At 41.5% G+C, this 27,972-nt stretch overlaps 2 protein-coding genes and 1 long non-coding RNA gene across 3 annotated transcripts in view; 2 read left to right on the top strand and 1 right to left on the bottom strand.

Annotated features, from left to right (window-relative positions):
• The window catches only part of KIF11 (kinesin family member 11), a 48,513-nt gene extending 44,802 nt beyond the window's left edge, over positions 1-3,711 (top strand). The window contains exons 21-22 of the mRNA XM_026481658.4: positions 307-423; positions 2,245-3,711. Of these exons, the coding sequence (XP_026337443.2) occupies positions 307-423; positions 2,245-2,376 (249 nt within the window). The 3' untranslated portion in view covers positions 2,377-3,711. The remainder of the gene's footprint in view (positions 1-306; positions 424-2,244) is intronic.
• LOC123000197 (uncharacterized) lies at positions 24-21,653 on the bottom strand. Its single transcript, XR_006408032.3, has 3 exons — positions 21,049-21,653; positions 9,643-9,739; positions 24-600 (listed from the first exon to the last, which is right to left on the bottom strand). It is a non-coding gene; the product is annotated as an uncharacterized LOC123000197 (long non-coding RNA).
• Positions 21,654-21,786: 133 nt separating this feature from the next.
• Positions 21,787-27,867, top strand: HHEX (hematopoietically expressed homeobox). The gene is made up of 4 exons (XM_026481659.4): positions 21,787-22,260; positions 24,335-24,513; positions 24,723-24,773; positions 26,761-27,867. Exons 1-4 carry the CDS (start codon positions 21,897-21,899, stop codon positions 26,977-26,979), a joined length of 813 nt encoding a protein of 270 aa, XP_026337444.1. The 5' UTR covers positions 21,787-21,896; the 3' UTR covers positions 26,980-27,867.
• The last annotated feature ends 105 nt before the right edge of the window (positions 27,868-27,972 follow it).

Genomic DNA, 27,972 nt, shown 5'->3' with positions numbered 1-27,972 from the left:
TGAGAAAACATATTTGGGATTATTTTCATTATTTTTTTTTATTTTCAAAGTTTTTTTTAATTTAAGTTATCTCTACACCCGACATGGGGCTCGAATTTGTGACCCCGAGATCAAGAGTCCCATACTCTTCCAGCTGAGCCAGCCAGGCACCCCTTATTATTTTTTACACTTCCTACTAATTTGGTTGAGGTTTAACTTTTATACAGTGGACATGGTGTTATTTTCAAAGAAGAAAGCTGCGCTTACTTTTGTGAAGATTTTTAAGTCCTTGGACTTAATCACTCCCTCATCACCTTCTTATTTTAGGACTTGGATGAAGAAAAGTCAGTTCTCGGGCGCTCTCTTGAAGAACCTCCAAGCCAGGAGCCAGCTGTGGATGCTAGTGTGGATTGTTCGTCAGGTGGTGGGGTTCCGTTTTTCCAGGTACGTGATCCCCGTAACCCTTCCACATCTGATGGAAGTCAGTCACTGGCTGCTGGATGTGAAGCCGTCACTCTCGACGGGTGGAACAGCAGAGTGGGTTGTCATTCCTTTGGGATAGCTTGTTAACTTTTCTGATTTAAATTATTTACACAAATATGATCATTGATCAGGGGTTTTCTGTAGGAAAATTAAAGGCAAAGTTTAACTTACTCTCCATCCTATCTGCTTCCTGCATACGCAGAACGGATACTGAGAGCAGTCACTTCTCTCTTCCCTCCGCCTTTGACACAAAGTCCTGGAGCCTATGTCTGCTCATACTCAGATTTGAAAGCCAAGAGGTTTAAAAGACAGAGATTGAAGGCCTCTCACGTTACAATAGTTACTCCTACCTGAGGCTTTTCTCTTGTTAAGGAGTCCCCCATGTTTCCTGAGCTCCTCACCTGCCTTGATGTTGTGCAGTTAAACCCTGTGACCTTTCCTAACTCCTTTTTGACACTGTTGGGGGCATGGCACCATAAACTGCCCGGCATCTTTCCCTTTATTTGGAAGACCTGAGCCTAGACACACTCTGTGAAGGAAGGATTTTCTCACAAAGGACACTGATGTCTACAGTTTACAGTCAAAGTGCTGTTTCGGATAAGTGTATGTTCGTGTACCTCATAGACTTACAGATCTTCCCACCAAGGCCTAACGACCCTCCATCTGTGATTTAAGCTGTTAAAACTTCTAGCTTAATTTCTGTTGAATTCCTCTCTCTTTGCCTCAAGGTACTTTTATCCCCAAATCCTTCCTACCTTTTGCTTTATTCTTTACTACGAGAGAACTCTAAATACATTTCTTTTCATTTTTCAACCCTCTCTTCTATCTTTAAAGTTAAGGAAAGTTAAGAAAAGAGAACTCTAGTGACTACTTAATGCCCTAGCTGGAAATCCTTTTACTACTGTTTATGGCATTTTGAAGGCTAGATTTAGTGGTTCAGCTATGGCAGGGAAGGCCCTACAGTACCAGAAAAGATTTGGGATTGGATTTTAGACCTTCAGCTAACGTCTGAAAATTATTTTTTCCCTGCTAGCAGCCTCATGGGGGGAAATTTTCTGGGTTTGAAATTCTGAAGTTGATTTATGATTTGTCTCAGCATGGATGATAGGTTCTGTAATGAATGTCATTAGTCTCCTAAAGCTCTCTATGGGCAAATATGAGAATTCCAAAGTGAAAAATATGAAATAAGTTTAAGAGAAAAGGTAAAATACAGTTTAAAAAAATGTCTTGAGGTAGCCATAGCTCAGATTCTCTCCCTAAAATAGAACTGCCTCTTTTGCATGATATCAGGTCTCCGTTTTCCTGGAGCAGGATTTCTCAGTAGCAGCACTGTTGACATTTGGAGCTGGATGATCCTTTGTCAGTGGTGGACGGTCTCGTTATTATATGATGTTTAGCAGCATCCCTGGCTTCCACCCACTAGAAGCCAGTAGCACCTCCTAGTTTCAACAACCAAAAATGTCTCCAGATATTACCAAATGTCCTCTGGGGGGTAAAATTGCTCCCTGTTGAGAAACCCTGCCCTACAGTAAAATCTATAATTATGCCTTGGAAAATCATGCAGAAACTTAATAATTCTTTCACCTCACTCCTTCCATTGATGGTAAGATGAAGAAGGCATTCATTCCTACTTGCCCGACAAATTGTTGGCTCCAATTTGTGCTGAGCCTTTTCCACCCTTAATTTCTTGCCTGTAACCCAGAGAACTCTGAAAATAGAGTGTAGCTAATATGTATCACATGTTACTTTATATTGACTTAATTTCTCCCCTTATGTCCACAGCATAAAAAATCACATGGAAAAGACAAAGAAAACAGAAGCATTAATTCAGTGGAGAGGTCTAAAGTGGAAGAAACTACAGAGCATTCTGTTACAAGGAGCAGACTACCTCTACGAGCCCAGATAAATCTTTAGTTAACTTGAGGATTGGTGATTCCATTTTTAAGAAAAATGAAAAATTAAACCTATAACTTCAGAACTTGAGCCTTATGTATAGTAAAAAACTAGCAGAGAATATCAAGGCAATACTGTAAATTTAGTTGGATTTAATATGTCTACTCATTTTTCTGTCATCCCTGTAGTTCACTGTGTATTAAGTTGGGTTTTATTTGGGACTTGCATTGAGTAAATATGTATTTTTAGCTTTTGATATAAAATAGCCCTTTCCTAAAAAATGAAAAATATTTTTCTCAAAAAAAAAAGAAAAATAATAAAAAAAGGAAAAATATTTTTCTTGTATATCACGAGGCAGCACATATATAGAAGTTGCACTGTTCTTCTAGGCTTTAACTTACATGGGTAAATATTGCCAACTCAGTCTTGGGAAGGACCATCTCTGTACTTTTCTTGCTATGATTGAATTATGTCTGTATCTGCTTACCTCCTTCCCTAGACTTTCCCATTCTGCATTCTCAGCTCACTTTCTCCTTTTTCATTTGTGACCAAACCATTTGTAGAGCTACAAAATGGTATCCATTTTTATGAGATAAAGTGAATTTTACCTAGAAGTCTTTAACACTTTCTGTGGTTCTAAAGTTACTGTCAAAAATAAACAACTCTAGAAGTAGTCCTTCCTTCAATATTTTTAGTTTGTTTTCTCCTAGATGTAAAAGCATTCCTTTATGAGGCCTAACGCATTAGCCCCCACAGAGTTTGTAAAAAGCCAGCTTCTCTAGCTTATAGATTACTCTTATGGGAGAACCACCAAGAACTCTGATTAATGGCTCTGAGGCCTATATGTTGTGCGGAAGGTCCCAGTGATTTAAGGGCTTTTTGAAACTTAATTATGACTATAATTTATATCCTTTTGCTTACCTGATGAAACTTTGTTCTTTGTATATAATAAAATATGAATATGTATATTTTTCTTTAGTGAAATCTTAACCCTTAGAAGGGTCCTGACAATTTTGATCTAGCAGCCAAATTTCTGGAAGCTGAGATTTTTCAGCATGAAGAGCAAGTACACTTAGAAGGAATATAGGCAAAGAAAAAATTTTGTGCCTACATCAAGTTAAGTGTATAAATTTAGAGAGATTTGACTGTGGTAGCTAAGTAAAGCCAAACCTAATTGGAGAATTAGAAAACTTGCTACTTCAAGGAACTAAATTTACCTTGCAGAGTATTAATTGCCTTAATAAAAATAATGATACAATTATCTGCAAAATCAGATGTCAACATAAGCTATGGATAATATCTAACAAAAGAAACTGCCCTCAGTAACTCCATTAATAAATTTGGTTTGTATATTAACTTGCTTGCCCTATTATTTCTTATTTGGCAGTGGGGTCTGTTTACATTGTTCCAAAATTCCTAAATATACTTCCACACAGATACCACCTAGGATGAAGGGCCTTAGTAAACATCCCCGGCTCCTTCAGTCGGACTCTAAGAACTAACCCCGAGGATAAGATTAATGAGAAACAGATCGGTGCTCACAGGGCCTGATGTCCAGCTGTAAGTATCTGTTTCCTGACGATGTAAAGTTCTCTAAGAGTGCCAATGCAAGTGACGAGCAAAAGTAAACCACTGGAGAGGTTTTTTAAGTAGGTGCCACACCAAACATAGGGCTCAAACTCACAACCCCGAGATGAAGAGTCACAAGCTCCACGGACTGAGCCAGGCAGGCACCCCAAATCGCTGGACAATTTTAACATCCCAAGCCTTAAATTAGCTCTACAATTTTTCATATACACTATCAAGCACTCAAAAAATAACCATCAGCAAAAATAGAGTAGGTAGCTTCAAGGACTCATTCTTCCTGAGGCAAAAATGTTCAGAGACAACTTGGTCAGAACTAGGTTTATAGCAACCCAGCAAGTGCTCGATCAAGAGAAGGCAAGCTAAAAACGAGGAAATCTTTTTGGTGTTTCATTTGCCCTTGCTCCATTCCCCTTCCCAGCTCCATGGTGGTCTTGAAGACAGACAGCAACCCACATTCTCAGAGTGGGGGGACCCTGTTCACTGGTCCTGAGGGCACAGGGGATGTCTTAATCTCAAAAAATGGTGCTGTCTGGGGCAATCTGAAGGCCTGGAGCAAGGCACTTGCCTCCGTTTCATCTAATTCACAACCCAGGTGGAAAAGTGGCAGGCATTTCTCAAAACTATGACAAGGCAAATGAACAACCTGCTGCTACTGCAGCAAAAGATGATAGTTGAGGTAAAATAAAGGAGTGCTTAAAGCCTGAGAGGGAAAAGACAGCAGAGAATTTCTTACGGAAATTAGGCCTTTCAAAGAAAATGTGTATTGGGGAATTGAGAAAACCACTCATGTCCAGGCCAGTTTGTGTACTTAGAGAATACCTAAGCTTTCACTATTGCTGACTTATTTCTAGGTTCAGCACAAGCAGAAAGTGAAAGCTAACGCAGATTTTAAATGGCCTAGCTAAGCACTGAAAGTGTGCTCCAACAGTCTACAAAAACTGGGAGGATTTTTTTTTCTTTCTTTCTTTTTTTTCTTTCTTGTTTTATGTTTTGGTTATTGGCATTCAAGGAAATCTGCAGCAGTAATACTAGCTGAATGCAAGCAAAAAGAGACCAGAGACTACTTAAGTAAAAGAATTGAGATTTGGAAATAGTTTAGAAAAGTAACAAACCGTTAGAGCCACAGTAAGCAACAAAAACAAACCCTGAGACATGAAGAAGCTGATTTCCAGAATAGCACATTGTGATACTAAAAAAATGTTAAGATTTTATTTATTTGGGAGAGAGAGCGTGTGTGCACGCCAGCAGGGGAGGGGTAGAGGGGAAGCGAGAGAAGAGGGAAAGAATCTCAAGCAGATTCCCTATTGAATGGGAAGCTTAATGCTGGGCTTGATCCCCCAAACCTGAGATCATGACCTGAGCTGAAACCGAGAGTTGAACGCTGAGCCTCCCAGGTGCCCCAATACTAAAAATTTTTAACAAAAAACTAAGAAGTATGCAAAGAAAGTATGGCCCATTTACAGAAGAAATTAACACACATCCCTTATGAAGCATAAACATCGAACTTTAAATGAACTGTCTCAAATATGCTCATAGAGCTAAAGGAATTCAGGAGGACAATGTCTCAACAAATCAAGAATATCAGTAAAACTAAAAAAGAGCCATACAAATTTTGAGCTGAAAAGTATCAAAACTGAAATATAGACACACACACACACAAAACACTAGAGGGTTCCAACAGCAGACGTGAGTGAACAGTAGAAAGAACCAGCGAACTTGAAGCTAGGTTATCAAAATGGTCTAATCCAAAGTGCAGAAAGAAAGAAGAATGGAGGAAAATAAACAGCTTAAGAGACCTGTGGAGCACAATGGATCATACCAACATTCTCAAAATGGGCGTACCAGAAGAAGAGAGAAATGGGCAGAAAGACTACTTGAAGATACGATAGCTAGAAACTTCTCAAATTCATTACAACACTTGAATCTTTACATCCAAGAAGTTCACGAAATCCACAAGACACATTATATATTGAAACTGTCAAAAGCTCAAGACAGAATCGTGAAAGCATAAGAGTGTAGTCTTCAAGGAAATGCAAATCAAAACCGCAGTGAGGCACCAGTTCATATCCACAAGGATAGCTAGAGTAAAAACAGAAAAGAACAAGATGGCACACTCACTCTCTCAAATAAGTAAAATCTTAAAAAAAACAAAACAAAAAAACCCTCCCCCACCCCCACTCGCATGCTCTCTCTCTGTCTCTCTCTAAAAAAATAAAAATGTGTACATTGTTTGCTCATAAAACACAGCTGTTTTTTACTCCTTTGAAAAATAGCTTCGTATACAAGGAGACAGACCTAAACCAAAAAAAAAAAAAAAAAAAAAAAGAAAGATAATGGAAACAAATCAGAAATTTCAGCAAATGGAGCTGCAAATAAGATCTTTCAAAATCAGACATTTAAAGAATTTAAAGACATGAACTATTTTGGATGATAACTGGAAATTACAAAAAGTCAGATGGAAATTCTAGAACTGAAAAATACAACAAATTATAAACACAGAATGGGCTTAGTTTGCTGAATAGAGTTAAAGGGAGTTTTAAAAAGTGTATGATAGTTTAGAAGAAAATAGTTACACTGAAGCATATAACAAGACAAACAGTCAAGAAACAAACAAAAAAAATGGTATAGTGAAAAGGTCTGACATACATGTAATTAGAGCCTCCAAAGGGAGAAGAGAGAATGACCAAAGCTCTGTAAATCTCAAGCAGGATGAACATCAAGGCACACCGAGGTACACCATAGTTAAACTGCTAAAAGCCAACAATAAAGAAAAAATCTTATATGTAATTAGAGTGAAAAAAGACCTTATTTTCACAGGAAAAACAATTAGACCGACTGCTGACTTTGCAATAGAAAGAAAGGAAGCAAGACAGTGGAATGACAGCTTCAAAGTAATGCAGAACTTCGATAAAGTCAGCAGGAATGCTGGAGGAAGGGCCTCCATAAAAGCAATGAGAGCTGGAGAGAATTTGTCCCAATGTTTCAGAATTCTGGCAATTAACCAAAGGCTTGGAATAATCCAAGGAGCATTTATTTGTTTATATTTTTTGAAGGTTGTAATTTGGTTAAAATGATGAGTTTAGTGGTATTTTAACTCTATCTAGTCTCATTACTCTCCCCAGCTCCTCATTAGCCTTGAAAACCAACAGTCCCACAATCACAGCGAAAACCAGTAGCCTAGCAGCCCCTGCCTGGGGTGGATCAGGTTTGGAGCTCCCTGAAGACACCATTTTCAGATAACTGTTATTATTTGACCTATCTGGCAGTTCTCTGGAAATCCTGCATTCAAGGGCCAGTCTTTATTTGACCTGACTCCGACCTTGCTCAGTGTGAACAGCCTTTTTTCTTGGGGCATTTGTTGAAAATAAGCCACAGCCATGGTTTGCATAGCACCTGCCTGAGTTAGTGATCTTCCGCCTTAAGAAAGTTGCAAAAGAAGGGTGCCGGGGTGGCTCAGTAGGGTGGGAGTCTGCTTGTCCTTCTCCTGCTCTCCCTGCCCCTCCCCCACCCGCAGTCTCAATTTTCTCAAACAAATAAATAAAATCTTAAAAAAAAAAGTTGCAAAAGAAGTGCAAACTAAGCTCAAAACAAACATAAGGAAGGAAACAATAAAGATTAGAGTGGAGATAAGTGAAATAAAAAATTAAGAAATAATAGAGAAGGCGCGCCTGGGTAGCGCAGTCGTTAAGCGTCTGCCTTCGGCTCAGGGCGTGATCCCGGCGTCCGGGGATCGAGTCCCACATCCGGCTCCTCCGCTGGAAGCCTGCTTCTTCCTCTCCCACTCCCCCTGCTGTGTTCCCTCTCTCGCTGGCTGTCTCTCTGTCACATAAATAAATAAAATCTTAATAAAAAAAAAAAAAGGAATAAAGAAAATAACTGTCGTCATTGAATTCTATACCTAATGAAAAATATTTTTTAGGAATGATGGTGCATTAAAGGCATCTTCTATGTCTAAAAAAAACATTGAAGATTAATTTTGTCACCACCAAACTGGCAACTAAAGGAAATATTAAAGGGTGTTCTTTAAGCAAAAAGAAAATGATACCAAATGGCATCTCAGAGATGTAGGAAAGAATAAAGAGCAATGGAAAATATAAATGGATCGGAAAAGGTAAATAATCACTGTGAAACAGTAACAGTGTTTTGTAGGGCATACAATTCTCAAGAATAGCACATGAGATGGAAGAAGGGTAAGAGGCATTAGGGGTTCTTTTTTCTTTTTTAAGATTTTATTTATATGAGAAAGAGAGCATGAGCAGGGGGAGGCGCAGACTCCCCGCTGAACACAGAGCCAGACCCAGGGCTCAATGCCAGGACCCTGAGCTCATGACCTGAGCTGAAGTCAGATGCTTAATGGACTGAGCTACCCAGGTACCCTGTGTTAAGGGGTTCTAAGATTCTTTGGTTGTGTGGGAGGTAGTAAAGGTTCTGATTAATATTAGACTTTGGTAATTAAGTGTAAGTAAAATATTAAACTTGAAAAGAATATATTCTCCTATCATGGGATGGGTTTTTCTATAACTGTCAGTTAAGTCAAGTTGGTTGATAAGGTTGTCAGGTCTTCTCTAGCCTTACTGATTTTTTTGTCTAGTTCTGTTAACTAAAATGTTGAACTCTCTATAAGTGTAAACGTGTTTATTTGTTCTTTCAGTTTCTAGCACCTCCATTGTAAGGTACATACATATTTAGAATTGTTATACTTCTTGGTAAATTGACCCCTTTATCAGCATATGGTGTCCCTCTTTATCTTTGGTGATATTGCTTTTTTTTTTTTTAAGATTTTATTTATTTATTTATTTGATAAAGAGAGACAGCCAGCGAGAGAGGGAACACAAGCAGGGGGAGTAGGAGAGGAAGAAGCAGGCTCCCAGTCAAGGAACCTGATGTGGGGCTCGATCCCAGAAGGTGGGATCACACCCTGAGCTGAAGGCAGACGCTTAACGACTGAGCCACCCAGGCGCCCCATCTTTGGTGATATTGCTTATTCTAAAGTCAACTTTTATGTTAATGTAGAGAATCCAGTCATCTTTTTTAAATTTTAATTTTTCTTTTTAAGAGAGAGTACACATGAGAGGAGGGGGCAAAGGGAGAGGGAGAGAATGTTAAGCAGGCTCCATGCCCCGTGTGGAGCCCAACGCTCACGACCCTGAGCTCATGACCTGAGCTGAAATCCAGAGTCTGATACTCAACCGCCGGAGACACCATCCAGCCACATTTGGTTAGTTTGCGTGGTAGAGCTCTTTCCTTTTCATTATCTATGTTTTTTCTATTTAAAATGGCTTTCTTCTAATTAGATTATTGTTGCTTTTTTTCCAATCAAGGCAATTCTATGTCCTAGGCAGGAGCAGAATAAGTGTAATCTCGCGGGGCGCCTGGGTAGCGCAGTCGTTAAAAGCGTCTGCCTTCGGCTCAGGGCGTGATCCCGGCGTTCCGGGATCGAGTCCCACATCGGGCTCCTCCGCTGGGAGCCTGCTTCTTCCTCTCTCTCACTCCCCTGCTGTGTTCCCTCTCTCGCTGGCTGTCTCTCTGTCACATAAATAAATAAAAAATCTTTAAAAAAAAAAAAGTGTAATCTCGCATTAACATTGTCTGATTTGTCAAATAGTGGAACTGAGTTCAAGAGAGATTTCCTTTTCAAATATGTACCTATTTTGTTCCTATTCTACTCTTCTTAAACGAAATTGTTTTATGTTTACTTACATTTCTTCTTGCCTCTTGCCAGTCAAAAGTCTCTCCCAGTCTTTCTGGTCACCTTCTATGCCTTCAAGATACTTCCCCAATGTGTACTTGAAGAGACCTAGGAAAGTAAGAATTTGATCTGATATCTTCTTAGGTTTACTCGAACCCCCTTCCTCAAAAGCTTTTGTTTTGAAGGAAACTTAAAATCTTGTTGCCATCCCTTGGCTTGGTGCAGTATCTGATGAAGTGGCTTTCGTTCAGTAGGAACATAAGCAGCAGATCTCACTTGAGACATTTTCCCCCAAAGAGGAAGAGAAAGAAGAGATACTAGCAAAACGACTTCATAGATATTCTATTAAAAATATTATTTTTGGGGTGCCTGGGTGGCTTAGTTGGTTAGTGTCTGCCTTCAGCTCGGATCATGATCTCAGGGTCCTGGGATCGAGCCCCAAGTCTGGCTCTCTGCTCCTCAGGGAGCCTGCTTCTCCCTCTGCCTGCTACTCCCCTTGCTTGTGCTCTCTCTCTCTCTGTCAAATAAATAAGTAAATAAAATCTTTAAAAAATACATTATTTCAAATGGCTGTTGTTCTTTTCTCATTGAATTATGTACATCACTTGGTTGGATAACTCAAAATTAGGATAGTGAAAACAAAATCAAGCTGCCCTTTCAGAATCACTGATTTTTCTTTTTATCAATAAGAATAGGATTGATGAGCCTAACAATCTTTTCCTGAATTTTTGGTGAAGGCATATAATAGGCCTATTTCCTATCCTTTACATGAAATGTATCTATGACTTATTTAAAATAAAATATTGGATAATTAAACTATAATTGAAATTTTTTAAATATACGGAGCTTGAAATAACATAGTGCAATTATAATTTTCAAATAAAAGGGGGTAGAAATCAAATTTATTTTAAACGTGCTAACTGGTTAATAATTTTACACATACGGTGTCTACTTATGTATGTGCCCGATCATAATGGACAATATATACTTGCTTATAGGTTTAGATTTAATCCAATCATTTTGCTCTCTTTTTTTGCTTTCATGGAGACTTCCCGTTCTTCACTTTAATATCCTCGATCATCAGGGAATGGGTGCATACCCAGGGAATAAAGTGATAGATATGGGGTTCTTGTTTAAAAACAGTACTTTCACACATTACCATCGCTTAGCCAATAGCAAGGATTTATTGAATCACAGAAAGTTCTTATTTAAGAGTCATATCTGAGGTTAAAACCTTGTTTTGTTGTTCATTAGCTCTGTGCCTTTGTACGACTTGTTTAACTTCTCTGAGCCTACTTCCTCAACTATAAAATGGAGCTAATCTGCTGGACCATGTAGCAAACGTGGTGTAGGCTTCCAGCCTTGGAGATTTAATCAAGTGGAAAGTCATGAGCTGATAGTCATTGTGTGGCTAGCCTCCTATCATTGCCAAAGCTGTGACTCCACGTGTGACACCCTCCTGCTCCCTTTCCACAGTCATCGCTCCTGAAGACCATGAAAGAGAAAGGTGCCAAACTATGTACAGCTCCATGCCCAAGCCACCAAGTATAGGAGATGCTGCTTTTCATTCCTACCCCTGTCACTTCCACTGCTGCTGTCACCACAGCAAGGCCACTGCCATTGGCCCCATGATTGCTGCTCTTGTCCTCATTCCTTCTGAAAATTCCTTTTTTCCTCTTGTTTTCTATTTCCTTTTTTTACATTTTATTAACTTTTTAATTTTAATTCCAGTATACCTAACACACAGTATTATATTAGTTTCAGGTGTACAATATAGTGATTCAGTAACTCCCTTTTTAAAAAGATTTTATGTATTTATTTGAGAGAGAGAGAGAATGGGCAGTGGGGAGGGGCAGAGGGAGAGAGAGAGAGAGAAGCAGACTACCTGCTGATCAGGAAGCCGGATGTGGGGCTTGATCCCAGGACCTGGAGATCACGTCCTAAGCCAAGGCAGACTCTTAACCAACTGAGCCACCACCCATGATTCAATGATTGTCTACATTACTCAGTGTTCATCATGGTAAGTGTCCTCTTTAGTCTCATTCACCTATTTCACCCATGCCCCCCACATGGCATCCATCAGTTTGTTCTCTATACTTGAGAGTCTGTTTCTTGGTTTCTCTCCCTTTTTTTTTTTTTACCCATTTGTTCATTTGTTTTATTTCTTTTTTTTTTTAAGATTTTATTTATTTATTCGACAGAGATAGAGACAGCCAGCGAGAGAGGGAACACAAGCAGGGGGAGTGGGAGAGGAAGAAGCAGGCTCATAGTGGAAGAGCCTGATGTGGGGCTCGATCCCATAACGCCGGGATCACGCCCTGAGCCGAAGGCAGACGCTCAACCGCTGTGCCACCCAGGCGCCCCCATTTGTTTTATTTCTTAAATTCCACATATGAGTGAAATCATATGGTATTTGTTTTTCTCCAACTGACTTATTTCACTTATTCTCTTATTTCTGTAGCTCCAAACATGTTGTTGCAAATGGCAAGATGTCATTCTTTTTTATGGCTGAATAATATTCCATTGTATATCTATACCACATCTTCTTTATCTATTCACCTGTCGATGGACACTTGTGTTGCTTCCATAATTTGGCTATTGTAAAAAATCCTGCTATAAACATAGGGTTGCATATATCCTTTCCAATTTGTGTTTTGCATTCTTTGAGTAAATAACCAGTAGTGTGATTACTGGATCATAGGGTAGTTCTATTTTTAATTTTTTAAAAAGATTTTACTTATTTGTCAGAGACAGAGAGACAGCGAGCACAATTGGGGGGGGGGCAGCAGGTAGAGAGAGAAGCAGATTCCTCACTGAGCAAGGAGCCCATTGCAGGACTTGATCCCAGGACCCTGGGATCATGATCTGAGCTGAGGGCAGATGCTTAACCTACTGAGCCACCCAGGCGTCCCTCTATTTTTAATTTTTTGAGGAAGAATCTGCCAATTTTTTTCCTTAAAACTATTTTTTATTTCTTATACCATCTCTTAAGAGATGATCATTCTTTTTCTTCCCTCTAGCTTACTTTATTGTAAGAATACAGTAAATAATATGTATAACATACCAAATTTGCTAATCAACTATGTTATTTGTCTTCTGGCCATTTTTGAATTAGATTGTTTTTTGGGTGTTGGTTTTTGTAAGTTCTTCATATATTTTGGAACCTAAACTTTTATTGGATATGTCATTTGCAAATATCTTCTCCCATTCTGTAGGTTGCCTTTTAGTTTTGTTGATTGTTTCCTTCACTGTGCAGAAGCTTTTGTAGTCCCAATAGTTTATTTTTGCTTTTGTTTCCCTTGTCTCAGGAGACGTATCTAGAAAAAAGTTGCTACAGCCAATGCCAAAGAGGTTACTGCCTGTGTTCTCCTCTAGGGTATTTATGGTTTCAGCTTTCACATTCAAGTCTTTAATACATTTCGGATTTATTACTGTGTATGGTGTAAAAGTGATCCAGTTTCTTTTGCATGTTTCCGTCCAGTTTTCCCAACACCATTTGTGGAAGAGACTGGTTTTTTTACCATTGGATATTCTTTCCTACTTTGTCGAAGATTAATTGACCATATAGTTATGGATTTATTTCTGGGTTTTCTATTCTGTTCTATTGATCAATGGTGTCTTTTTCCGTGCCAGTACCATACTGTTTTGATTACAATAGCTTGGTAGTATATCTTGAAATCTGGGATTGTGATAGCTCCAGTTTTGTTCTTCTTTTTCAAGATTGCTTTGGCTGTTTGGGATCTTTTGTGGTTCCATAAAAATTTTAGCACTCTTTGTTCTAGTTCTGAGAAAAATGTTGATGATATTTGATAGGGACTGCATTAAATCTGTGGAGGATTGCTCTAGGTAGCATAGACATTTTAACAATATTTGCTCTTCCAATCCATGAGCATGGAATGTCTTTCCATTTCTTTGTGTACTCTTCAATTTCTTGCCTCAGTGTTTTATAGTTTTCAGAGTACAGGTCTTTCACCTTTTTGGTTAGGTTTATTCCCAGGTATCTTATTATTTTTGGTGCAATTGTAAATGGGATTGTTTTCTTTTCTTTTCTAAGATTTTTTATTTTTTAAAAAGATTTATTTATTTATTTTAGAGAGAGAGTATGTGGATGTGCAACTGGGGGGAGAGACAGAGGGGAGGGAGGGACAAGCAGATTCTGAACTGAGTGCAGAGCCTGACTTGGGGCTTGATCCCATGACCCTGAGATCACAACCTGAGCCAAAATCAACAGTCGGACACTTAACCAACTGAGCCACCCAGGCACCCCTTAAGATTTATTTTTAAGCAATCTCTGCACCCAACATGGGGCTCAAACCCACAAGCCTGAAATTAAGAGTTGCATGTTCCATCAACTGAACCAGCCAGCATCCCCCCTGCCCCCAGGCTCTTTTCTTAATTTCTCATTCTGTTGTTTCATTATTGGTGTATAGAAGTGCAACAGATTTCTGTACATTGATTTTTGTATCCTGTAACTTCATTGAATTTGTTTACCAATTCTAGCAGTTTCTTGGTGGAGTCTTTTGGGTTTTCTATATATAGTATCATGTCATCTGCAAATAGTGAAAGTTGTACTTTTTCCTTCCTGACTTGGAGTCCTTTTATTTCTTTTTGTTGTCCGCTGTGGCTAGGACTTCCAGTACTATGTTGAATAAAAGTGGTGAGAGCGGACATCCTTATCTTGTTTTTGATCTTAAGGGAAAATTCTCAGTTTTCCCCACTGAGGATTATTTTAGCTGTGGGTTTTTCATATATGGCTTTTATTATGTTGAAGTATGTTCCCTCTAAACCTACTTTGTTGAGGGATTTTTTAAAATCATGAATAGATATTATACTTTGTCAAATGCTTTTTCTGCATCTATTAAAATGATCATATAATTTTTATCCTCTCTCTTATTGATGTGATGTACCATGTTGATTGATTTGCGGATATTTAACCACACTTGCAACACAGGAATAAATCCCACTTGATTGTGGTGAATGATTTTTTTAAATGTATTGTTGAATTTGGTTTGCTAGTATTCTATTGAGGATTTTTTTTTTTTTTTTTGAGAGATAGAGGGTGTGTACGAAGGGCAGCGGGAGAGGGAGAGAATCTTAAGCAGGCTCCATGCCCAGCATAGAGCCTTACGCTGGGCTCCATCTCATGACCCTGAGATTATGACTTGAGCCCAAATCAAGAGTCAGATGCTTAATCAACCAACCCACCGAGGTGCCCCTTATTGAGGATTTTTGCATCTGTGTTCATCAGGGGTATTTGTGTCTGGCTTCTTTCACATAGCAAAATGTTTTCAAAGAAACAAAATAAAATATAAACAAGTGGGATGATGTCAAACCAAAAAGCTTCTGCACAAGAAAATAAATCGACAAAGTGAAAGAACAACGGAAAAAATGTTTGCAAATCATATATCTGATTAGGGTTAGTATCCAAAACATATAAAGAATCCATACAATTCAATAACAAAAAACAAACAATCCACTTTAAAAACAAGCAAAGAACCCGAAGAGACATTTCTCCAAAAAAGTTATATGAAAGGCTAACAGGTACATGAAAAGACGCTCAACATCATTCATCAGTGGAATGCAAATTCAAACCACAATGAGATATCACCTCATGCCTGTTAGAATTACCATCATAAAAAAGAGAAGAGACAGTAAATGCTGGCACAGATATGGAGAAAAGGGAATGCTTGTGTATTGTTGGTGGTATTGTAAATTGGTAAGGCCACTATGGAAAACAGTATGAAGGATCCTCGCCAAATTTAAAATAAAACTACTATATGATCCAGCAATTCCACTTCTGGGACTATATCCAAAGATAATAAAAACCCTACCTCAAAAAAATATCTGCACTCTCATGATATTCATAGCAGCATTATTTACAACAGCCAAGACATGGAAACAACTTAAGTGTCATCAATGGATGAATGGATAAATATATGAAATATTATTCAGCCACAAAAAATAAGGAAATTCTAGTTCCATGACAACATGAATTGACCCTGAAGGCATTATGCTAAGAAGGCATTATGCTAAGAGAAATAAGTCAGACAGGGAAAGACAAATACTATACAATCTCACTTGCATGTGGAATCTAAACAAAACAAAACACCTCTAAGAGAAAGAGATCAAACTGTGGCTACCAAAGGTGGGGGGTGGAGGGTGGGGAATTGAAGGAAGATGGTTAAAAGGTACAAAACCCTAGTTATAAGATAGAGAAGTACTAGGGATGCAATGTACAACGTGATGACTGTAGCTAACACTGCTCATGGTACAGGAAAGTCGGGAAGAGGGTAACTCCTAAGAGTTCTCATCACAAGCAGAAATAATTATTTCTCTCGTCTTTCTTTTCTTGTTATTGTACCTATATGAGAAGATGGGTGTTACCTTAACCTACTGTGGTAATCATTTCACAATATGTGTATATCCAGTCATCATGCTGTATGCCTTAAACTTATACAGTGAGGTATGTCAATTGTTTCTCAATAACACTGGTAAAAATATCATACAGTTAATAAGGTTGCATGACAGGGTGATCGTTTTCAAAGTTATCCATGTTGTAGCGTGGATCAGTACTTCATTCCTTTCTATTGCCAAATAATATTCCATTGCTAGGATGCCCCACATTTTATTTATCCACTCACTGGTTGATGGACATTTGGGTTGTTTCCACTTTTTGAGTATTATAATTCTGCTATGAACATTTGTGTGTAAGTTTTTGTACAGACATACATTTTCATTTTGGGGTATGTACCTGGGAGTGGAACTACTGGGTCATATGGCAACGCTATGTTTAAACTTGTCAGGAACTGTCAGATTGTCTCTGGAGCAGCTGCTTCGCTCTACGTTGCCACCAGCAATGGAGGAGGATTCTAAGTCTGCACTACTTTACCAACGTTTGTTATTTCCTGATTAAAAAATTATGCTAGTGGGTATGAAGTAGTAGCTTATTGTGGTTTTGATTTGCATTTCCCTCATACGTAGTGACATAGAACATCTTTTCATGTGCTTATTGGCCATTTGTTTTTTGAAGATTTTATTTATCTATTTATTTATTTATTTATTTATTTGAGAAAGAGAGGGCACACACACGAGTGGGGGGATGGGGGGAAGAGGGAGAAAGAGAGATTCTCAAGCAGACCTGCACTGAGTGTGGAGCCGGACGGGGGCTCCATCCCATGACCCTAGCTGAAACCAAAAGTTGGACACTTAACTGACTGAGCCACCCAGGTGCCCCATCCATGTGTGTTTCTTCTTTGGAGAAATGTCTATTCAGATCTTTTGCTATTAAAAAAATTGGGTTCCCTTTTTATTATTGAGTTCCTTACTTTTTTAATTGGGCAAATAAATAGCATAAGCTTCACCAAAACTTCCATGATCAGCACACACACATTACAGTGCTAAGTACGGTATAGTATGTGAAATGTGGACATCACTGAAGCGATGTCATGGTGATTATTGCCCATGTGTTCCAGAGCTCTGATCCCATCCATGACACAGATGAGACATTTCTATCTAATCACATTAGTATTTTGCAAGTTAGTAAAGCCCTAAAACAATAATTAGATTTTGTCAAGTTTTAAATTAAATGTAATACAATGATTTGATATGTGATTTAATCAATGATTTAGTTATTCCAATACTTGAAGGTAATAAAACTTTTAATATAAGTAAAAATAGAACCAAATTGCTATAATAAAATCCACTGATGCTTTCTTTTTTTTAAATTTTTTTCTTGTGATGAGAACTTTTACAAAAAAGATTTTATTTATTTATTAGAGGAAGAGAGAGAGAGCAGAGCGAGACAGACAGCACAAGCGGTGGTGGGGGTAGGGGCAGAGGGAGAGGGAGAAGCTGGCTCCCAGCTGAGCAGGGAACCTGAAGATATCAGGCTCGATCCCAGGACCCTGGGATCATGACCTGAGCCGAAGGCAGATGCTTAACTGACTGAACCACCATGCTTTCAAGCTTTAGCTAATTTAGTGTTTTACCTCTATGTATATTTAATTATTGAAAATAAGTTGATTTGTCTATTTGTAGTTTATGTGTCTTAATGCGTTTAATAAACATACTGTTTATCTGTTAAAAAAAAAAAAGAAGTTGCAAAACAATTACCAAAGTTCTTACTAGATAAATTAGAGGTGAGACCCACCTTCTCTTCCTACAAAGGTTGGTCTCTTTTATAATAGCAGTGACTAAAATAAATGGTGCCAAATTTTTGGAGAGAGTCTTGTTTAATTCAGAATATAATTAAAATCTCATGTAGCTTTATTGGTTTTAGTATCCAGCAGAGAAAAAATATTGAAACTCCAAGAGATTTTGAATTAAATAGCTACAACAGTTTTGTTTTATTAGTTCTGACTGTGTGAAAAAAAATTATAAGGACAACTTCGGAAAAACCTAGTTCTTTTAGAGCCCCAAATGACTTTTAAAACAATAAAACAAACTATAAAACATACACAAGTGATATTAAAAATTATGTAGTTCAATAAATGTGACATTCATAAATGTGGTTGTAATTTTTTTTTTAACTATCACAAAATGAACATGGATCTGATGACTGGATTTAGAAGAAGTGGTGTTATATAGCTTAACAGAATTAAGTGCTTCAATTTGCTGGTGAGCGTTATGTAGCAGAGCTGGAATGTTCTATCAATGCCTTTTAAGATCTCCATCTACCTCCCAGGGTCTGTGGCAATCAAAGAAAGGGATGGTGCTTCCTTTTCCTATATTAGTGATTATTTTCCTAGCATTTTAATATTTATTTTTGGAAGGTTTGTAGATTTAGTTTTTTTGTTTTTTGTTTTTTTTGGCTGGTGGCTGAGTCATGCACAGAATAAACTGTAAACCCATACTATTTTTGAAGACGGAGCATAACAGCTGGCTAGTGATTTACTGTAAAGGCGTTATGTGGATTGGAGTGATCATCTCAATTGTTTGCAGGTAGAAGGGGCAGGAAAAGAGGAGAAACAAAAATGAGGGAGAGACATGTTGTGAGAAAACAATAATCACAGTCACCTGCTTAGTTCACTGAAGTCCCAATCTTTGAAGACCCAAACATAACTTTCGAAGGCTCCTTTGAGCTTCAGATAACAATTGTCCTTTCTTTGTCCCCAAATCCTGTCTCTGTCCTTGGTACACAGAAGAACACACTTGACTTTCACAGTCTTCCAGCACCTGCCTGCCTGCCTTCTCCATCAGGCCAGGGGATGAGAATTAGGACTGGTGGAATGGGCACATCAGACCGGACCACAGAGGGACCAATGATTTGCAAACAGCCCTCCATGGATGGCTTCCAGGGACAAGGTTCTACCTGAACTTGTACGCAGACTTCACGAATATATCAAATAATTTTTACCTTAAAAAAACGAGACTGCTTTCGTTTTTTAATATCTAAAATCATACTTTAAAAAGTTTTTATATTGGAAAATTTGAAATCTACAGAGAAGCTGAAACTAGTACAATGAACATCAGTATACTCTTCACCTAAATTCACCAATGGATTTTCTAATTTGCTTTATCTCCTCATTTATCTATACATGTGTGTATAATGGTTTGTGCATATATATATATGTTGTGTGTATGTACTGAACTATTTGAAAGTTGCAGATGTCAAGACCCTCACTCCTACCTCACTCTGCACCTCCCGAAAATAAGGACATTCTACCCACAATACCAATATCATACGTAACAAAATGAACATTAATTTATTAGTGTCATCTAACATACAATTCATTTTCAGTTTTTCCCTATAAGCTCCCCAAATGTCTTTCATACCTTTTTTTTTTAAAAAAAAATCCAGAATCTAATCAATTGGTGTGATACTATGAGAGGTTTTGAAAATCCTCATCCTCAGCAATATTTCACTTGATGGTTCTTTCTTTTTTTTTTTTAAGATTTTATTTATTTATTTGAGAGAGCACAGAGGAAGAGTGAGAGGGAGAAGCTGACTCCCTGCTGAGCAAAGGGCCCATGTGGGGCTTGATCCCAAGACCCTGAGATCATGACCGGAGCTGAAGGCAGACACTTAACTGACTGAGCCACGCAGGTGCCCCCTCTCAACCAAAATGATTGTTGAAAAATGATTACATTTTTAAAATTTTATCAAGTTTTTAATATTTGTTAGCTGGCATCCTTCCAGCCATACCATCCACCATCCCTCTCTCTCTGAGCATCGCTATGGAGAGTGATACTATGAACTGTTATATTCAATGTGCTATAATCCAAAATGTGCTTTTGATACTTAAACCACCCCAAATTTGGCCAATGGAAGACTCATCAGGTCTGCCCGTCTCCTTTCTGTGGTTTCTAGCACAAGATGCCTTGAGCTCACCTTGTACTTTTCCTGCCTCAGACCTAGAATCAGCCACTTCTTCAAGGACCTACTTATACTATCACTAGGTCACACATCCACATGGTTCAATTCTCCAAATAATCACAAAGTATACAGCAAATTCTCCCTTCAACTCCACCTCTCTCTTCATAGACAGCCAATGTTATTAGTTTTTTGTTTAGTCTTCCAGGGATAGTTTACCCATAGAACAAAAGCACAGATAAATATCCTTACCCTTTCCTAACGTTTTAACTCAAATGATAGCGTATCACACTCACTGTGTTTGTCTGTCATCAGATTCTGAAAGATGCATATGACTCCACCCTCAAAAGATTAGGAGCCTTTAGGCTAAGTTTCAAATGTTTCAGAAAGCTCGGGAAGATGACTTGACCAGAGTTGAAATGACAACGTTCACATGCTATTCCTTGAATATTCGTCCCTCTCTAGGTTGTTCGAGAACTTCTCATTTTTCAAACATCACTTCCTTGGAGAATACTTTCCCTTCCTTAACACGCCCCCTCCCCCAACTAGGTGACGTCCCCTGGTTATTAGGTTTCGGATCATTATGTACTTCTCCTTCCTAGCACACACATAAGTCACAGCATTAAAATTTGTTTCCTGCCTGCGTGAAGACAGGAACTGCATCTGCCTTGTTCACTGCTGGCACAGAGTAGTTGCTCAACAGAAATGTGCGCAGTGAAACTCGAACTCAGGCCAGCCCGCTTCCAGTCCGCTCTTCTTTGCGACCCCGCTTTAGTCCGAGAAATAGTTCCAAGATGTAAATAAAATATCTCAGTTGAAAAGCTGGGAAATGTGTATTTCCACGATTAATGGAGGACCTTAGCAGAAACTGCTCACCGCGAGGTGTGACGACCGCAGGAGGGCGTCAATCAAGAAAATGCCCCCTTGCCCCTCAGGCGAGTGGAGCTGCACAGAGCCGAGGCCACAAGGGGTAGCGCCACGGATTCAATAGAAAACACGTGCAAAACGGGAAAGCGGTGCTGCGCGCAGCTGCGACCCCCAGGACCCGGGGAGAGGGGACACAGAGCAACCCCCATTGTGGCGGAGTAAACTGCATAACTTCTACCTGGCACCGTACGACCCAGGCTTTCCCCTGATTCCTTCCCGAAGCGGTTCTGTCAGCGTCCTCACGGAAGTGGCTGAGCGCGGGGAGCCCACAAATGAAATGGGCTGGAGCGGCCACGAGTCCGGAGCACCTGAAGTCTACTCGTCCTTACCCCAACTGGGACGTAGCTAAGGGCTGGATTTCTCTCTTTGGAGCTGCCCCAGGAACCCTCAGAGCTCCGAGCTCCGGAGACGCCCCGGGCAACAGCCAGTGCCACCGTTACTCCAGGGAGCGCGCCGACAGGGAGAATACTGTCAGGCCCGCGAAGGCGCGGCTCTGCCAGTGGCCTCTACGCCTGCCAGGCTCGAGTCTAGCTGCCCCGCGCCTGGGACCGGCTGCTGCCACCCTGGGCCCGGGCCTGGACCAGTGCCCCCCCGAGTTTCGGTAGAGTTGCCTCCCGGCAGGAGCTGGGACTATTTGAGTCCGTGTTCCAGGTGCTACTTTCCTCGTGTCTCCCCACGACAGACGTGGTCCTGGGCTTCCTTCGAGGGCTTCCCGGGCCAGGGTGCCTGGAGCCCCGAGCGACGGCGGCGGCCGGGCACCGGGGCGCAGGGTCCCAGGAGCCTGAGGGCGAGCGCGTCCCGGGGGGCGGGAGCTCGGCCGGCGGGGGCGGGCCGAGGGTGGGGGCGGGAGGCGGCTCCCGGGGCTCCGCGCCATTGGCCGCAGGGACCGGGCGGCAGGAAGGGGCCAGAGAGCGCGGCCCCACCCCGTGGCCGGCAGAGCCTATCGCCGGGAGCGCGGAGCGCGGATAAATGTAGCGCCGCGGCGCGGGCCGCCAGCTCTCCGAGGGGCCGGAGCGCAGCGGAGCCATGCAGTACCCACACCCCGGGCCGGCTGCGGCGGGTGCCGTGGGGGTGCCGCTGTACGCGCCCACGCCGTTGCTGCAGCCGGCGCACCCGACGCCGTTCTACATCGAGGACATCCTGGGCCGCGGGCCTGCCGCGCCCACCCCCGCCCCCACGCTGCCGTCCCCCAACTCCTCCTTCACCAGCCTCGTGTCCTCCTACCGGACCCCGGTGTACGAGCCCACGCCGATCCACCCCGCCTTCTCGCACCACTCCGCCGCCGCGCTGGCCGCTGCCTACGGACCCGGCGGCTTCGGGGGCCCTCTGTACCCCTTCCCGCGGACGGTGAACGACTACACGCACGCCCTGCTCCGCCACGACCCCCTGGGTAAGGCGGCCGGGGTCATGGCGGGGCCGAGCCGCGGCGGCGGCGAGGAAGGCGCCACCCGGCAGGTGGCAGCGTCCAGGAGGCGGCGGGGGCGGAGGGGGAGGCAATAGAAAGTTGTGGCAAAAGCGATCGAAAAGCGGCTCTCGGGCGCGCGCGGGGACAGGAGGCGCGGGCCCCAGTGGCGCGCGGCCGGGGCTGACCGCACCATGACTCAGATTGGTTTTCCTGCACCTTGCAGGCGTCGGGGCGCGCGGGCCCGGGCGAGACCTCTGGCACTGCCGCGGGGGCTGGAGGCCGAAGGCAGCCCCGGGGCGCGCGCGTCGCTCGGGGTGGGGTCCCCTTAGCTGGAGGGACTGGGAAGGGAGTGCCAAGGCGCCCCGGTCCGGCCCTGCGGGGCTGGGATAGCTGCTGGGCCCCGGTGGTTACGAGGCTGGACCTGGTTCAACAAGCTTGTGCAGTGAAAGAGCCTGACCCTTTCCGTTCATACAGGAAATCTTGAGTTCTCGATAGGAGTAAATCTGGTTTCAGAAGCTGTTAAGTGTTTTCCTGGCTGCATGAAGCAGACCCTTCCCCCGGAGTAGTGCACGCTGCTGATTATTTTATCGACATCCTCAATACAGACAAATTCAGGAAACACTCGACTTCTGATAGCCGGGATCCGTTTTTCTGATATTGTTCATTTCCTCTGTGTGGGATGTGACTTTATGGCAGCTAAAATAACCAGTTGCTTCCTTTTTTTACCCCCCCCCAAGCTGTTTTGCACTAGTCTGAAGCCTGACGTAAGCAAAATCTGGAGGAAAAAACCCAACAATGCCAGCTTTCAAAGCGTTTGGGGGCAGGCCTGCAGACCGACGGACGGACAGACGGACTGACTGACAGGTCTTTGGAGTAGTAGCGGCAGCGGGGACACCTAGGGCATATGGTATTCGCGGGGCTTGTCCCCTTAGCGCGCGGCCTAAGAAATAAGCCAATGGTTACCCGCACTCCCGGTGGCCCTTGGCGGCTCTGGCATCTGAAGCCCCGGGGGGAATAAAGAAACGGGGCTCCTTGCCTTGGGCCACCAGGGTTTTAAATTGACTCTCTGCTACTGGCAGCTTCTGTGGGGACCCTAGAGACAAACTAACATTTTAAGGTCTTCATGTTTATGACGCGGCCTCTAGCTCAGCCCTCCACCCTTCTTTCTCATCGTTAAGATTTGAAGGGGATTATATTTTAGCATTTTTTTTTAAGTTACTGTATATTTGATTCCAGCTTCGAGGGTTTCGTGCGGTGGCCCCAGCGCGGCTCTGTTCTCCTGCTGGGGCCGGAGCGGGACCCTCAGCCGGGCCGGGCCTGGGGCGAACGTTTTCACAGAGCGCGCCCTGGGTTTCCTTGGGTTACTGTGGGGACCGCGCAGGAGGAAGCAAAGGGCTTTTCGAGATAGACCAACAGGAAACACATTGACGGAAATGTTGCCATAGCCCACGGGGTAGCTTTAACTGGCCGCCCCCGCCGCCGGGTGTGAAATCAGAGGAGGCCGCAGCGCCCTGGAGCCAGGATTGGAAGCTCCGCGGGCGGCCTAACGTCGGCGCCCAGGCCCGAGGGCCTCCCGAGCAGGCTCCCGCCGGCGGCTCCTGACCGGAACGCCTTGCGGAGTGTAACAGCCCGGTTCCTCCCCAACATACACACACTTGGGTATTTGGAAAGCGCGGCTCACCAAGGGAGAGGGCCTAGAGGTGCAAAAAGTTATGTATAAATTCGAGAGTGACTTGTTAAAGAGTGTCATTGGTATTATAGTGGGTGTTCTTTTGGGGATCAAAAGATTTTGAAATCAGCTATGGGTGCGATGACAGTTTGTGTGCGTCTGTGAGTGTACAAGGATGGTCTATGTGCATATGCAGTGTAGTTGTGTGTGCCTTCGGGTGTGTCTCTGTCTCTGGGTATGCATGTGTCTTGGGGGAACGTATTGGGTCCTTCTGGGTGGCTGTATCTGAACATGTCTGGTTGAGTGTCCTGCGTCCCCTGCTCCCCTTAGTCACCCCCAGGGCCTGGCCGCTCCAGGGCTGTCAGTAACCGCTGTTCTCTCTGCCTGCAGGCAAACCCCTGCTCTGGAGCCCTTTCTTGCAGAGGCCTCTGCATAAAAGGAAAGGCGGCCAGGTGAGGTTCTCCAACGACCAGACCATCGAGTTGGAGAAGAAGTTTGAGACCCAGAAATACCTCTCTCCGCCCGAGAGGAAGCGTCTGGCCAAGATGCTGCAGCTCAGCGAGAGACAGGTGAGCGCGCCTGCGGGCTCGGGGCAGATTCCCGGGGCGGGGGTCTTGGGGCGGAAGACAGACGGGTCGCCAACCGTGCGCTCGGGCGTTGCCGCGTCGCGCTGTCTAATGCCCAGAGCTCTGGCCGGTCGACAGCCGCCGATCAGCTTCTCCGTTACTCCCCAGGTCTCTTGGATTCGTGGCAAGTTTTCTTTCTCTCTTTCCTGTAGGTTAAAACCTGGTTTCAGAATCGACGCGCTAAATGGAGAAGACTGAAACAGGTATCGACATGGTTCTGTTTCTATGGAAATAAATATTTTTATCATGTTATCTCAATGCGAGGCCTGTTATGGGTTGTATGCAAAAGTCATTTGAGAGACTATTTAACCTCTTCACCTTGATTAAAAAGGCAAATAGTCCTGCTGAAATTCAGGATGAGTTGCTCAGGTGGCAGTAATGCTAAAAGCACCTAATGCAGTTCCTATATCAATTATGCTTGGGTTTTCACACACTGGCTGGTAAAACTCCGGGCTAATTGTTTTATAAACCCCATATGTTGTTTATCTAATTAACGCAGGAAAGATAAAGTAATTGACAGTAAATGACTTAAGCAGTTATCTTTGGGAGAAAATTGTTTCTTTTATTTACACAGCCATAATAAAACCAGGCAGAGCTCAAGGGTAAATATAAGGAAATAAACACCTCTAAGTCTTGTTTGCACGGTTTTTTTTAGAAGAATTAAATATCAAAGAGTTTAAAATTATTTCCCATCTAATGCCAGCTCTTAAAATGAATATAAGACACGTAAGAAAATATACAAGCCTATTTGGAAAGTAGCTTAAACTTACTAACAGTCTTTTTTCCAATGACCTTGTTACGCAAGATGTGATAAAAAGTAAAGGCTAATTCAGTTTTTGAAAAACCTCTATTGACTTAAAGCTAAAGATTTGCTTTTGATGTTCCAATCTGGATGTCTTCTCCAAAGTTATCTGACAATTGCTCAATTGTTCATGTGCCAGTATATGTACAATTTAGAATAAAATATTTTTGAACACAATAATACGAGTGGGGAAATTGAAAGCAGGGTGCATTTTAAAATTTAGTGATCATAACTTTTTCATTAGAAATAAGATGGTGTCACAAAGAGCACTTTTGGACAGAAAATAAATTTTCCATAACTTCATTATTCTAACATGATTTAAAAATTTGTAGATTCCCTCTGACCTTGTGCATCTATTGCTTACTTAGTTGCAAGCCTGGTAAATATATTCTATAGTCTTGCTTTAGATAAAATCCTTAGGAATATGTCATATTTCTTTGTACTGTTTATGTCTATTTTAGACAAATAGGATTAAAAATTCACCCATTTAGTTCTTGGTCAAAGGCTTGACTGTAATTTACCAGGGATTTTAAAAATAGCGGTTCCTGGGGCCCCTGGGTGGCTCAGTTGGTTAAGCATCTGCCTTCGGCTCAGGTCATGATCCCAGGGTCCTGAGATGGAGCCCCACATCAGACTCTGCTCAGTGGGGAGCCTGCTTCTCCCTCTCCCACTCCCCCTGCTTGTGCTCTCTATGTCAAATAAAGTCTTAAAAAAATAAAAAATAAGTAGTGGTTTCTTTGTATTATGGAAATATATTTTCCAGAAATTTCCTCTGGATTTTAAGTAAATTGTAGTTAATTGTCTCCCTTTAAGTTGGCAGCATTCTTCCAGTTCTGCATTTTTACCTTTGCCATGACTTTGTAACTTGTTATGCGTATTTATAAGTTTATAAATTTACTCCAGAAAATGGATGAAAAAGGATTCAGTCTAATAATTTTGAAACTTTCCCTAAATTCACTACTTAGCATTCATATTTTTTAAATGTTTGGAAGACCCTGTTAATTGGCAAGGTTTTAAAAATACTTGAAGAATGAAGATAGTGTGTATCTGTAGTAATCTAATCTCCCCCTCCCCTAAACTTTTAAGAATCTTGAGGCCATGACTATGGGCTTGGCGCTAAGTGTTCATTTGACACAATACATTTAGTTATATTTGTGACTGGTTGTTCTTAACTGGCAAGAGAATAATCTTTCTTTGAAATGACAGGTAATTTTCTCCCAAAATAAGAAAGAAGCACAAGTATGTATTTTCTGAATAAAAAGATTATAGCTGAAAGCAATAAACTAAAAAATTTAAAGATAGAGAATGAAAACACATTTTGATTTATGTCTCTTATGTCTCCATATTGCACGAGCCTACCAATTTCCATTTTCATTCCTTTCACTCAGGAGAACCCTCAAAGTAATAAAAAAGAAGAATTGGAAAGTTTGGACAATCCCTGTGACCAGAGGCAAGACTTGCCCAGTGAGCAGAATAAAGGTGCTTTGGATAGCTCTCAATGTTCACCCTCCCCTGCCTCCCAGGAAGACCTTGAGTCAGAAATTTCAGAGGATTCCGATCAGGAAGTGGACATTGAGGGCGATAAAGGCTATTTTAATGCTGGATGATGACCACTGACATTGGCATGTTCAGAAAACTGGACTTGGGAATAATATTGGCTACAGAAATCTCAGTAGACATACTGGAAAACTATGAGAAAGGGAATCAATTTTCTGGTATTCTGGAAACCTAAAATATTTGGTGCACTGGCTAAGCAGCAAACTTACATTGAAACCTTAATTTTGACTTAAATGGTTTTTGTACTGATTGTAGATTATATGATGAAGGGACTCTTCACTGGTTAAATTCACCCCCTTTTAAAAAAGGTAAATTGTTTTTTCTATTTATAGAAAGTAATTTTGAACTTTTTTGTTAAATTTTTAAGTTATAACTAAGGATTTTAATAAGATCTTCTTGAATGACTTTTTAATCTGTATCTACATCCCACTTAATGGAAAAGCGAAAGGGCACCCCAAATCCAGAGGTATGCCTTGGTAAGGGAGCCCACATTTCAGGGCAGCCTTGGAATATTTTAAAAGGAAACTTCCTTTACTTTTATATTACATTCTTATACTGCTGCCTTAAATCCAGTATGATCTCAGAGCTCCTATCTCGGGGATGTGTGTGTTCTTTTTGTCAGAGAGATATAGTTGATAAGAATCTTAAATGCTTGTTTTGCACTATCACTTAGTACCTTCTATGACCAAGGAGTTAAGGGAATAGTACAGTCCAATTCAAGCAGAGAAACTGACTCGTCGGTGACTAAAATTAATCACAGATGAACTAGAAGTAGCAGGTTAATTAAATGTAAGTAGACTGTAGATAATGTGTTTTATATCAGTGTTTATAATGTGTGTATATATAATTGTTCACTGTAAAAAAAAAATGACCAAAATGGTGTTTTTTTTTAAATGAGTAACTTGTGTATAAAATAAACCCTTCGGTGGGACGACTGACCTCGAGGGACCTCTCATTCTAACAGTGAAACAAACGCACATCTCTCACCTTTACTTGCAGCGCGTCCCGGGTCTGGGCGCGGGGGCGCCCGGGGAAGTAGATTT

The sequence above is a fragment of the Ursus arctos genome, unplaced genomic scaffold (assembly GCF_023065955.2).
Source record: "Ursus arctos isolate Adak ecotype North America unplaced genomic scaffold, UrsArc2.0 scaffold_7, whole genome shotgun sequence".
Taxonomy (NCBI): domain Eukaryota; kingdom Metazoa; phylum Chordata; class Mammalia; order Carnivora; family Ursidae; genus Ursus; species Ursus arctos.
The sequence above is the reverse complement of the archived record's forward strand: the minus strand, read 5'-3'. Positions and strand labels throughout refer to the sequence as shown.

Excerpts from the sequence above, each read along its gene's own strand:
- HHEX (XM_026481659.4), top strand. The coding sequence starts at position 21,897 with ATGCAGTACCCACACCCCGGGCCGGCTGCGGCGGGTGCCGTGGGGGTG. Across the intron at positions 22,261-24,334 it reads GCTCCGCCACGACCCCCTGG|GCAAACCCCTGCTCTGGAGC; the intron begins GTAAGGCGGCCG and ends CTCTGCCTGCAG. Across the intron at positions 24,514-24,722 it reads TGCAGCTCAGCGAGAGACAG|GTTAAAACCTGGTTTCAGAA; the intron begins GTGAGCGCGCCT and ends TCTTTCCTGTAG.